The sequence below is a fragment of the Anarrhichthys ocellatus genome, unplaced genomic scaffold (assembly GCF_004355925.1).
Source record: "Anarrhichthys ocellatus isolate YVR2014 unplaced genomic scaffold, GSC_Weel_1.0 scaffold130, whole genome shotgun sequence".
Classification (NCBI taxonomy): domain Eukaryota; kingdom Metazoa; phylum Chordata; class Actinopteri; order Perciformes; family Anarhichadidae; genus Anarrhichthys; species Anarrhichthys ocellatus.
Genome location: NW_022280160.1, coordinates 117,739 through 131,037, shown reverse-complemented (window position 1 = coordinate 131,037; position 13,299 = coordinate 117,739). Strand labels below are relative to the sequence as shown.

Below are 13,299 nucleotides of genomic sequence, written 5' to 3'. Positions count from 1 at the left end.
TGAATGGCTTAAGAAAAACAAAATGAAGACTTTGGAGTGGCCTAGTCAAAGTCCCGACCTGAATCCGATTGAGATGCTGTGGCATGACCTTAAAAAGGCGGTTCATGCTCGAACACCCTCCAATGTGGCTGAATTACAACAATTCTGCAAAGATGAGTGGGCCAAAATTCCTCTACAGCGCTGTAAAAGACTCATTGCCAGTTATCGCAAACGCTTGATTGCAGTTGTTGCTGCTAAGGGTGGCCCAACCAGTTATTAGGTTTAGGGGGCAATCACTTTTTCACACAGGGCCATATAGGTTTGGATTTTTTTCCCCCCTTAATAATAAAAACCTTCATTTAAAAACTGCATTTTGTGTTTACTTGTGTTATCTTTGTCTAATATTTAAATTTGTTTGATGATCTGAAACATTTAAGTGTGACAAACATGCAAAAAAACAAGGAATCAGGAAGGGGGCAAACACTTTTTCACACAACTGTATCTGTAATTCTGATGTCAATAGCTGTTGTTGTCAATATTGATTGCGCTAACATTTCACCTCCAGGCCCACCAGAGCCTCCCAGCAACCCACCAGAGATCATGGACGTGACCAAGACCACGGTGACTCTGTCCTGGGCCCGACCCCGGGACGATGGAGGCTCCCGCGTCACAGGGTACTACGTGGACAGGAGAGAGGTGTCGACGGAGAAGTGGGTCCGACACAACAAGACCCACATTACCACTACCATGTACAACGTCACCGGTCTGATCCCTGATGCAGAGTATATGTTCAGAGTGGTGGCTCAGAACGACATTGGGCTGAGCGAGCCTGGTCTTGCTTCAGAGTCCGTGGTCTGCAAAGATCCATTTGGTGAGTTAACATTACGTGATGCCTATTTCTGCATAAATAAACAAATAAGTAGTTTAAGTAGAGGAGGCTTTGAAAAACAAAGCAGTCTTGCTTTGAGCAATACTCCCCCTGAGTATTAATCTCCTCCTGTCTGTCTCCTTATAGACAAACCTAGCCAACCAGGAGAGATCGACATCATCTCCATCACCAAAGACTGCATCACCATCCACTGGCTCAGGCCAGAGCATGACGGTGGAAAGGAGATTCTGGGCTACTGGATTGAGTTCAGGCAGGCGGGAGAAAGTGCCTGGAAGAAGTGCAACAAGGAGCGCTCCAAAGATCGTCAGTTCACCATGGGCGGTTTGATGGAGGCCACCGAGTACGAGTTCAGAATCTTCGCTGAGAACGTGACTGGACTCAGCCGACCTCGCCGCACACCCATGGGCATCAAGACCAAACTGAGCGGTGAGCTGGTGCAGAATTCAGAGGCGTTTATGTGATTATGTCTTTAACATGTATTTATGTTTGTTAAATCAAAATCTCGCAGCCACTTTGTGATGCGACCTGCGTCTTACAAAGTTAAACAAGAGATCATGTGTAGTTGAATGTTGTGTTTTTTGTGCATGTCATCATAATTTATATACAGCAGGTACTGAGCTAGCAGCATCAGGATTGCAAGAATGTTTAGAGCAAAATGTAAAAAGCTGATCAAATCTAGATTAAAATCAAACCTTGCTGATGTTTCTGCAGTTGGTGAGGCTCCAGCTATGAAGGACGAGATCGAGGACGTAACCACCAAGCTTGGTGAGTCCGGCACTCTCACCTGTGGCATCATTGGCAGACCTCTGCCTGAGATCAAATGGTACCGCTACGGCAAGGAACTGATCCAGAGCCGCAAGTACAAGATGAGCTCAGATGGCCGTAACCACTCTCTCAGCATCCTGACGGACGAGCAGGAAGACGAGGGCAGCTACACCTGCAGGGCCGTCAACGAAGCCGGAGAGGTCGAGACCAGTGGCAAACTGCGACTGCAGGCGGCGCCTCAGTTCCACCCTGGTTTCCCTATGAAAGAGAAGTATTTTGCCGGGGCCAGCACCAGCCTTCGCCTCCATGTCGTCTACATTGGACGTCCCATCCCCAAGATAATGTGGTTCTATGACAAGAAGCCTCTGAACGCATCCGAGAATGTTATTATTGAAAACACTGAAAGCTACTCCCACCTGGTGGTGAGGAACGTCCAGAGGAAGACCAACGCTGGCCGCTACAAGGTGCAGCTTAGCAACGTGTACGGAACCGTCGACACTATGCTCCGCGTTGAAATCCAAGGTAACACCAGACTTCTGAGAACAGGAAATAGTACAAAACTCAGAAAGTTTAAATATTAAAGAATATAGCCTCTAGTGAAGACATCTGTATTATCTTTATATTTCAAATGAAAGTCAATAAGTAAACCATTTACCATGCAATCTGCAAGTTAGATTGACTAGACATTCTAAATTCTTAACTCTAAAATATTCTTTGTCAAACATATAAATTAAAAATAACTCTTACTAGACCCATGTATATGAATAAAAACAACCTTTTTTCTCCAGATAAACCATGCATCCCCGAGGGCCCTATTGTTGTTGACGCCCTGCTGAAGAGCTCAATTGTTATCAGCTGGAATTCTCCAAAGGACGACGGCGGCTCCATGATCACCAACTACATTGTGGAGAAACGTGAGGCCAAAGAAGGCGAGCAGTGGCACCTGGTGTCTTCCTCCATTTCTGGCACCAACTGCCGTGTCCCCAACCTGATAGAGAGCGCCGGCTACTACTTCAGAGTCTCTGCCAAGAACCAGTACGGAGTCAGTGAGTCTCTGGAGATCCCATCGGTGGTCATCGTTAAGAGTCCATTTGGTAAGTCCAAACATATTTTGTTTGCCAGCTTTGGCTTCTGTGGCTACATTGTAGAGAATGGGGCTAACTTCACAGGTATGTATGAGCACTGCAGTAACATTCCCGGTTTATTTCTCAGAAAAACCTGGCATCCCACAGCAGCCCTTCATCATCAGCTCCACCAAGGACTCGTGTGTGGTCTGCTGGAAGCCTCCAAGCAGCGACGGTGGAGCTAAAATCTCCAGCTACTACTTGGAGAAACGTGAGAAGAAGCAGAACAAGTGGATGTCAGTAACCAGCAAGAAGATGGTGGAGACCAGTTTCGAGGTCACAGGCTTGATCGAGGGCTTTGAGTACGAGTTCCGTGTCAAGTGTGAGAACTTGGGCGGTGAAAGCGACTGGAGTGAGATCTCAGCGCCGATCATCCCCAAGTCCGACCAGTCTCCTTGTGCTCCCGCGTTCAGGGAGGAGATCAGGGACATAACCGCCAAATACCAAGCCAATGCCACCTTTGTCACCAAGGTACTTTATTTTAACTACATTTAATTTTACTTTCAAGAAGTCAAATGCTGTGTCAACATTTATACTTGGGTATGCTTTAACTTGGTTATTTTTCCCATGACCAGGTGGTGGGACATCCCAAACCTTTGGTGAAATGGTACCGCAGTGGAAAAGAGATAGAGGCAGATGGAACCAAGATTAAAGCCCAGGAGTTCAAGGGAGGCTACTACCAGCTGGTCATCACTGCCGCTGATGAGACCGATGCCACAGTTTACCAAGTCAGAGCAACCAACTCCTCAGGATCCATCTCTACAACAGCCAACCTGGAGGTGGAAGGTAATGATATCATTTTGGTATTGCAACATTTTTTTCTTGTTTTCTAGAATCCATTATCCTGCATCCTCTGCAAGTGTACTTACTTAAATTGAATACATCTTAATAAATATCTATTTTAATTCCAGTTCCTGCTAAGATCCACCTGCCGAAGGAGCTCCAGGGAATGGGAGCAGTCCATGCTGTCCGTGGTGATAACATCACCATCAAGATCCCCATCTCTGGCAAGCCTGAGCCAGCAATCATTTGGCAGAAGGGTCAGGAGATCCTCTCCAACTCTGCTCATCACCAAATCATCACCACCAGGTCTTTCACCTCCCTGGTGTTCCTGAAGGGAATGGAGAGGAAGGATACTGGCTACTACGCTATAACAGCAAAGAACAGGTTCGGAACGGACAAGCAAACCATTGAGGTGAACGTGGCTGACATACCTGATGCTCCAAAGGGTCTGGTCGTCAGCGACATTGCTCGGGACTCCATCACCTTGACCTGGGAGCCACCTGCCAATGATGGTGGAAGCGACATCATTAACTACATTGTGGAGAAGTGTCCCACCACTGCTGACAGGTGGATCCGTGCTGGACAGACCGCTGACTGTAGCATTACCATCATCAACATATTCGGAAAGACCAAGTACCAGTTCCGTATCATCGCTGAAAACCAGTTTGGCCAGAGCTCTCCTTCTCAGCCAACAGAGCCCATCACCACAAAGGAAGACAAGTCTGTGATTCGGAACTATGACGAGGAAGTGGACGAAACCAGAGAGGTCACCAAGGAGGAGGCTCTGTTCTACAAGGTGAAGGAGCTGTCCTCCAAGTACGTCATCTCTGAGGAACTTGCTCGCTGCCAGTTTGGAGTGGTCCACCGCTGCACAGAGATTGCCACAAAGAAGACCTTCATGGCCAAGTTTATCAAGGTCAAAGGAACTGACCGTGAGTTGGTTCTCAGAGAAATTGAAGCCCTCAATGCAGCAAGGCACATGAATATCATCTACCTGCATGAATACTTTGAAAGCATGGAGGAGATCATCCTGATCTTTGAATTCATGTCTGGAGTTGACATCTTCGAGCGCCTTGGCACCTGCAACTTCGAGCTTACGGAGCAGGAGATTGTCCGCTACCTGAGACAAGTCTGCTCTGCCCTCAAGTTCATGCATAGCCACAACTTCGGCCACTTTGATATCCGCCCCGACAACATTGTCTACACCACAAGGAGAAGCACCACCATAAAGATCATTGAGATGGGCCAGGCTAGGCTACTGGTGCCAGGAGAAAACGTTAGAATGCCGTTCTCAGCTCCGGAATACTGTGCCCCTGAGATCCACCGTCACGACATGGTCACGACAGCCACTGATATGTGGTCTGTTGGTGTAATGGCCTACGTTTTGCTCAGTGGCCTGAATCCGTTTGGGGCAGAGTCCACTACTCAGATGATTGAGAACATCTCCAACTGTGAATACATCTTTGACAGTGAAGCATTTAAGGACATCAGCCTGGAGGCTATGGACTTTGTCGACAGACTGCTGGTCAAAGACAGGAAGCTCCGTATGACAGCCCATGAGGCTCTGGAGCACCCATGGCTCAAGATGAAGATTGAGAATGTCAGTAGCAAGGTCATTAGGACATTGAAACACAGAAGGTACTACCAGTCTCTGGTAAAGAGGACCGATACCATTATAGCGGCAGCTCGTGTTGCCTATGGTGGCGCCTTCAAGAACCAGAGAGGATTGGCAGTGGGTAAAGTGAAGATTGGAATTGAGTACCATGGCATTCGCACTGGCCCAGTCATGCATGGCTCCGCTGAAGAAGGCGGTCACGTCAGATTCACTTGTAGCATCACCAACTACGACAAGAGTACTCAGGTGTCATGGTACCACGGTAACCGTCAGCTACACGCAAGCGCCAAGTATGAAATTACTTACACTAATGGTTTTGCCAGCATCTATGTCAAGGACATTGACGAGAGTGATGATGGTGTGTACAGATGCAAGGTGGTGAGTGATGATGGAGAGGACAGTGCTTACGGAGAGCTCTTTGTTGAGACAGTGAGGAGCATCAAAGAGTACTATATTAGCCGCTCCATCAAGAAGCTGAGGAGGAGAGTTGACAGGACTAAACTCCTGCAGAGGCCGCCAGAGTTTACTTTGCCTCTCTACAATCGCTCTGCCTACATTGGCGAAGATGTGCGCTTCGGTGTCACTATCACTGTGCACCCGGACCCTCACGTAACATGGCTAAAGAATGGGGAGAGAATCAAGCCAGGTGAAGATGACAGGAAGTACACGTTCACCAGTGATAAGGGTCTGTACCAGCTGATGATCCACAACCTGAGTTTGGACGATGATGCAGAATACACTGTCATGGCCCACAACAAGTTTGGAGAAGACAGCTGCAAGGCCCGTCTCACTGTGACACCTCATCCTGTAACTGAGGAAACTATGAGGCCGATGTTCAAACGTCTGCTGGCTAATGTTGATTGTGTCGAGGGATACAGCATCCGCTTCGAGCTCAGAGTCTCAGGAAGCCCGACTCCTACTCTGAAATGGCAGAAGGACGGGCATTCACTAGAGTTCGGTCCCAAGGTTGTTGTCATACAGGAGGACGTTGACTACCACGTCTTGCACATCAGAGATACTCTGTTCGAGGACGCCGGTGTGTACAAGGTTACCGCAACCAACTCTGCTGGCTCTGCAAGCTGCCAGGCTAAACTGAATGTGGACCGCCTTACCTACACCAGGAGAGAGTATAAGAGCGAGGAGGAGAAATACAGACATGTACAGAAACAAATTGAAAAGACTAACAAGATGGCTCTGCAAATTGTTGCCACCGAGGAGCTCGTACCTTTCAACCCCACAGCCCAGAATGCACTCAAATTCGCTGCAGAGATGTACAAGCCTGCAGTAAGCACCAAGAACGTTGAGGGCGAGTTTGACATCTCGGTAGAGAAGTCCGTGACCAAGAAGCTGGAGGAGGAGAGGAGGATCTTCATGCCTTATGAGATCCCTGAGCCTCTGGTCCATGATCCCAGAAATCTGGATGAGGACAAAGCCATCAAACAGTTTGTGCCTCTCTCTGACATGAAGTGGTACAGAAAACTTAGGGACCAGTATGAGGTTTCAGAGAAGATGGAGAGGATTGTGCAGAAGAGGCAGAGACGTATTCGCCTGTCCAGGTGGGAGCAGTTCTATGTCATGCCCCTCCCTAGAATCACCGACCAGTACAGGCCAAGATGGCGTATTCCAAAACTCACTCTGGATGATTTGGAGACTGTCAGGCCCGCCCGCTGTTCATTTTATCCTGAATCCGAGATCTCCTTCAGATCCAGAAGGAGATCTCTGGGAGCCATTATTGATGAGGAGCTGCTGATGCCTGTGGATGACTACCTTTCCGTGAGGAGAACCGAGGAGGAGAAAATGATGCTGGAGGATGAACTGGAGCTAGGCTTTTCTGCCTCTCCCACCCGCAGTCCTGTACACATGGAGCGGCGTGCCGTGGAACTTGAAGAGAGCAGGCAGGAGGTGCGGTACGAGGCTGTCGAGGTCGCTAAAACAAAGAAGAAACGCACCATTTCTCAGTTCACGAGGAGGAGAAGGTCACTTTCTCCCACGTACATCGAGCTCATGCGTCCAGTCTCAGAGCTGATCAGACCGTCACGTTCCAGGCTGCCTGTGGAAGTAGAGGGCGAGGTCGTGTTGAGGAGGTCCCCCACCCCTGAGAGGACCCGTCCTCGCTCTCCCAGCCCCATCAGATCCGTTGAGAGGTCATCCCGCTCCTCCTCCAGGTTCGAGCGGTCCGCCCGCTTTGACATCATGTCACGCTATGAGGCCAGAAAGGCTGCCCTGAAGTCCGAGAGGAAATATCAGGTGGTTAGCCAGACACCTTTCAGCCTGGACCACACGCCCCGTGTGACCGTCAGGATGCGCTCTCATCGCATACCGATTGGCCAAGACACCAAATTCACCCTGAACATACAAAGCAAGCCAGAGGCCGAGGTCAAGTGGCTCCACAATGGAAATGCAATCACTGAAAGCGGTGAGAAATATGTCTTCACTAACATGAGCGGTGTTCTGTCCATCACTATTCTGGACTGCCAGGAGGAAGACAGTGGCACATACCGCTGTGTGTGCTCCAACTCCAAGGGAGAAGCTTCCGACTACGCCACCCTCGATGTGTCAGGTGGCGGCTACACCACCTTCTCCTCTCGCCGCAGGGACGAGGATGTTCCCAAAGGATATCTCCCTGAAGTCACTCGAATCGACCACTATCACACCACCCACTTCAAAGCTGGCTATGCTTCCGAGTCCCACCTTCAGGTGGAGGAGAGCAAGTCTAAGCTCACCGAGACACATGAGGTTTCAACCCGTGAAAGATATGCTGCCTCCTCTGAGAGATACTCCTCTGCTGAGAGGTATGATTCATCCATCAAGTATGCCTCTGCTGAATACCTGTCATCTGATTCCTCCTACTCATCGGAAAAGTTTTCTCTCACCGGGAAACGCACCTTGTCTGAAGCTAAAGTGAAGTCGTCTTCTGCTGCTGCTATATCTGAGGAAGTTGCTGTCCACAAGGTGAAGCCTTCTCTTCCTGCCAAAATCCTCACCAAGCCCCAGTCTGTGACGGTTGCAGAGGGAGAGACAGCCAGATTCTCCTGTGATATCGATGGGGAGCCTGCACCAACTGTGACATGGATGCAAGAGAGCAGAGCCATCGTCTCATCTCACTGCATCCAGGTCACCACCACTCAGTACAAGTCCTGCCTGGAGATCTCTTCCGTGACAGCCTCCGATGAGGGCAGTTACACGGTGGTGGTAGAGAACTCAGCAGGCAGACAGGAGGCTCACTTCACCTTGACCATCCGCAGACCGGCTCCCAAAGAGGTCAAAGCTGTAAAGTCACCCACTTCCAGTGTGAAGTCACCAGAGCCTTCAGTCACATCACGGGCTCCCTCCGTAGCTTCCCCAGTCCCGAGCATCAAGTCGCCTGAGCCTTCAATCAAATCACCAGCTCCAAGTGTGAAGTCTCCTACTCCAAGTGTGAAGTCTCCAACGCCGAGTGTGATGTCGCCAACACCGAGTGTGACGTCGCCAGTGCTGAGTATAAAGTCGCCAAGTGTAAAATCTCCTGAACCTGAGGGAGTTAAGTCACCACAGGGTATGAAATCTCCTGAACCCAGACACAAGTCACCACCACCAGCCAAGTCTCCGGAGAGAGTGAAGTCACCCGAACCTGCAGGAATCAAATCACCAGTAGGAGTCAAATCTCCAGAACCTGCAGGAATCAAATCACCAGTAGGAGTCAAATCTCCAGAACCTGCAGGAATCAAATCACCAGTAGGAGTCAAATCTCCAGAACCTGCAAGAATCAAATCACCAATAGGATTCAAATCTCCAGAACCTGCAGGAATCAAATCACCATTAGGATTCAAATCTCCAGAACCTGCAGGAATCAAATCACCGGTAGGATTCAAATCTCCAGAACCTGCAGGAATCAAATCACCAGTAGGGGTCAAATCTCCAGAACCTGCAAGAATCAAATCACCAATAGGATTCAAATCTCCAGAACCTGCAGGAATCAAGTCACCAAGAGGGATCAAGTCACAGGAACCTTCAGGCATTAAGTCACCGAGGGCCTTGAAGTCCCCTGAGCCCGAAGGAATCAAATCACCTCCGAGGGTGAAGTCTCCTCCTCCCATCATGTCCCCCAAGAGGGTTGTGTCTCCACCCACCATCAAATCCCCAATCCCGAAACCTCCCAAGGTCCTGAGTCAGCTTAGGGCCGAGGCCAGCGAGGGCTCGGTGAGGATGTCCTGTGTCTGCGAGAGCAGCGTCAGGGAGGTGGTGTGGTACATGAACGGGAGGAGGCTTTCACAGAGTAGCCGCTTTGAAGCGCACTACTCCGAGGGCTCCTGCAGCCTTCTAATCCACAACCTGGCAGACAGCGATCAGGGAGAGTACATCTGTGAGATGACATCAGAGGGAGGAGTCTCCAAATCCTCCTTCTCCTTCAGCGGACAGGTGTTCCAGTCCATGCGAATGAAGATCACAGCCTACCGAGAGCAGCAACTGGCACTTAAAGGTGAGCACCGGCCTCAAGTATCTAAACAGATTTAGTCCCAATATCAAATCCTGAAGATTAACGTATTTACTGTTTCCATCCGTAGCGTCAGGATCAATGACGATGAGTCACAAGGAGTCTTCTTCATCCATGAGCTCGTCCATGATGATGAAGAAGGAAATGCACGTGATGGAGGAGTCGTCCTCCTTCTCCTCCTCCGCCCAGCATGCCATGATGTCCTCCATGATGGAGTCCAGCTCCATCAGTAGCATGGCAGCTGAGATGAAGCTTGAGACCATGTCCATGTCCAGCATGTCCTCCATGGCATCTGAGACGTACGCCATGAGCTCCGGCAGCTCCTCCCACATGGAGGGATCCTCGTTCAGAGCAATCGGTAAGATCGGGATTGAAATCTGTTAAATAGTTGTTCTTTTGTGGTCTTTTAAAAGTAGCTTTGTCATTTCCACTTTAATATTCAGAGGCAGCAAAAAGGCATTTCTTTTTTAAATGAATAGCTACAAACCATAAACTTCCAATGCAAAACACACCCAAGTTAATTTAGCAACACTACACGTTTTTATTAGCTGGATTTTAAAAGTCGAAAATGCTCTTCTGCATTCCTTATTCTCTGCTGTCAAATACTGTGGCCAAACCCGGTTCTAAACAGGAACCGGTGCCGCCTGGTTACTCTTGGTCCCGAGAGCCCCCTTTAAAGGGGGCTAGAGGGGGGGCGACAGAGTACACACGTGTACAATTCACTTTTGCGAAACGAATAAAATGATATTTTATGACATATCATATACCTGTGTAACAAAGAGATTCTGGGCAAAACAACCATGGGAGCCATTTTACACACTGCAAAACACAATTATACATGAACTAAGATCATATCTAGAAGATATCTAGAAGATTTACCACAATACCACGTTTTTTTGGCCAAAAATCTGCGTACTATGCTCTTTGTTTGGGTCTCTCATGACAAAGCGGGCAGCAATCATGGCGGATGCATAGGGGCGTGATTCGACCCGGCGACGACTGGCCGTGTCCAAATTACTCTCTTTCAAACCGTTCAAAAGTTATATAAGCAACGCCAACCATCAACCCACCGCTCCCCAGAAAAAAAATTGAACCGCCACATACCTTTTGCTGATTTTCGTGACGAAAAATGCAGCTAATCCATTGAAATATGCAGCAGCTCTATAATCCGTCTCCCCCTCCGTGTGTGTGAAGTAAAATGGCGGCTCTGAGAGAATGAATGAGAGAATGCCAGCCATTCAGTCAGCGGGACCAATGAATTTAGACATGGGGGTTTAGTCAAGCATATCGAGATTTTCGGTGAGTAAACGGACCGGCAGCTTCTCAAACACCCCTTCATGGCTTTTGTTGGACTCTCCCGCATGCAACAAGGTGTCACATGATTAAATCGGCCAATCACAGGCCTTACAAAGGCTTATATAGACACATGCACTCAGGAATTTATTTTATGGATGACAAATATGACGGCACAAAATTGCTCCAAATGATGCCAAACTGCTTTATTAGCATTATTGAAGACAAGTGAATATATAGTTAATATTTAGTTATACAGTATATAAAATTTGAATACAGCAGCGCAACTGCTGGTTCCAAAAATGAGAATTTTGCTTGACTTTGCTTGGTTTATGCTGCCTGCTTCACTCAATCGAAGTCAAATCTGTTTTAGAGACTGTAAAACATGTTGTGCTATGACTGTGGCTATGCCATTGACATTTTTAGGCATTATTTCAAGTAATATTTTCAACACAAGTGCTTTTTTTTCAGGCGAACCTGAAACTTTTTCAATTTGAGCTGTGCCATATGTGTTTATGTTATTAACCAGTAACATATACACAATATTTACACATATCAGCACATCTCACAAGTGTTACCTGTATTATACCATCAAAATTATTAAAATAGACCTTGTAGTTTCAGATTTACAGTCTTTTAAGTATGGGTATGCAATTTTTGAGCAGAGGCCTAAAAATAGGGCTAGTGTTCAAGAGGATAATTAATACAAGAATAACAAATCAATGTTGATCTTTTTTTCTCACAATATAATCAAAAAGAACCGATAAGGAACTGAACCGATAAGCAGTCTTGATAAGGTCCTACCGATACCCATCCCCCTAGTGGCCTCTTAAATCTTATTTTAAAAACTCCGTGTGCACTAATCTACATGCACTGTGGTCTCCAGGTTCTGCTCCCAGGATCGAGGCTCTGCCGGAGGACATCAGCATCGAGCCGGGCAAAGTCCTGACTGTCACCTGCGCCTTTTCCGGCGACGCCAAACACATCCAGTGGTCCCGCAGCGGCAGAACCATCGAGGTGACGGCCGGCGGACGCTTCCACATCGATACCTCGGAAGACCTGACAACCCTCATCATCACCGGGGTGAAGGAGGAAGATGCCGGGACTTACACCCTGAAGCTGTCCAACGAGCTCGGATCCGACACGGCGACTGTTCACATTAGCATTCGATCAGCGTAGAAACGAAAACAGAAAAAAATATCCAAACTTCCCCTTTTCCCTACTTCCATGCCTTTTTATTTATTAATCGAGCGAAATAATCTACGTGACAAAGATCTGGATTTCTGTTCTTGTAAATATGAACTATTTTTGTACCAATCTTGACATTAATTTATGCCAAACTAGACTCAGAGTCTAACGTTGTTATAAAATGTGCCATATTGGATAACTATGACTTAGGATTTTTGATCCATTTTTCTGTGACACATGTACATAATGTATATAGCCGAATTTAACGGTTATGGGAAATGTTATTTATGACAATAATATTAACTGAAACTAAAATGAAACTAAAAATGTTTAAACAGGAGAAAGTTCCACGAGGAACGAATACCCTGTTAAACGGAGAAACTAAACTCTGTGCCTCAACATTACGTTGAAGTCTAAAGATCGCCTCAACAGGTAGAGAGGCTCCCTGTTGACGTTAACTCAATCGGAGACAGAACTTCGACGGCACCGCGTTGCTGTCGCTTTGTAACACGAGCGTGAGATCCCGAGTGCTGTTTGCATCTACCCTCATGTAAGCAGAACGACCGGACCTCGCGCTCTGACTGATTACGTCGTACCGCCATTTCAATGACACGCTCACAGTGCGAGCGGCCTGCACTCCCTGAGCACAAGTGTTTCTTTTTTTTCTTTTTTTGTGCTCTGCTTCTGGCAAACCGACCTGCTCGCTCGGGCTCTTCAGTCGCACCATCGACCCGGCAAATCACGGGAAAAATAAGAGTCCGTCCTTGTTTTGCTCATTTTGCAGAAGCAGAGCTGTCTCTCGGAGGTCTGCAGAGTGTTTGTGTGTTTAGATTTTAGGAGTCAGTCAAGCTGGGCGCCGCCAGGCAGCCGAAAACCAACCAACCAACCACCGAACACCGCGTCTAAACGAGGACGGAGTGACGTGGCGGTGTCGCGTAGCGCTCAGCACTTTGCTTTGATTGAAGTTAGAGTTGTTAGCGTTTCGCAGCCTCCTTGAGTTTTTCTCCAATTATTGATTTAATAAAGCATGATTATCAGCACTACAGGTCGTCTCTGCTGTGGTTTTTTGTTTGTTCATTTTTTTGTGCTTCTATTTTATTTGGAAAATAAGTCAAAACAATCTAATTATAGTATGTCCAAAAAAAGTCTTAGTATAGCATGTCGAAAAAAGTAAAAAGTCTTAGTATAG

The 13,299-nt window shown here is 47.6% G+C and overlaps 1 protein-coding gene across 1 annotated transcript in view; it reads left to right on the top strand.

The window, feature by feature from the left end:
• Positions 1-13,155, top strand: part of ttn.2 (titin, tandem duplicate 2) — a 238,002-nt gene extending 224,847 nt beyond the window's left edge. Inside the window, exons 240-248 of the mRNA XM_031877239.1 lie at positions 545-850; positions 995-1,294; positions 1,580-2,155; positions 2,422-2,727; positions 2,846-3,228; positions 3,333-3,543; positions 3,669-9,614; positions 9,700-9,987; positions 11,809-13,155. Coding sequence (XP_031733099.1) covers positions 545-850; positions 995-1,294; positions 1,580-2,155; positions 2,422-2,727; positions 2,846-3,228; positions 3,333-3,543; positions 3,669-9,614; positions 9,700-9,987; positions 11,809-12,101 — 8,609 coding nt within the window. The 3' untranslated portion in view covers positions 12,102-13,155. The remainder of the gene's footprint in view (positions 1-544; positions 851-994; positions 1,295-1,579; positions 2,156-2,421; positions 2,728-2,845; positions 3,229-3,332; positions 3,544-3,668; positions 9,615-9,699; positions 9,988-11,808) is intronic.
• The last annotated feature ends 144 nt before the right edge of the window (positions 13,156-13,299 follow it).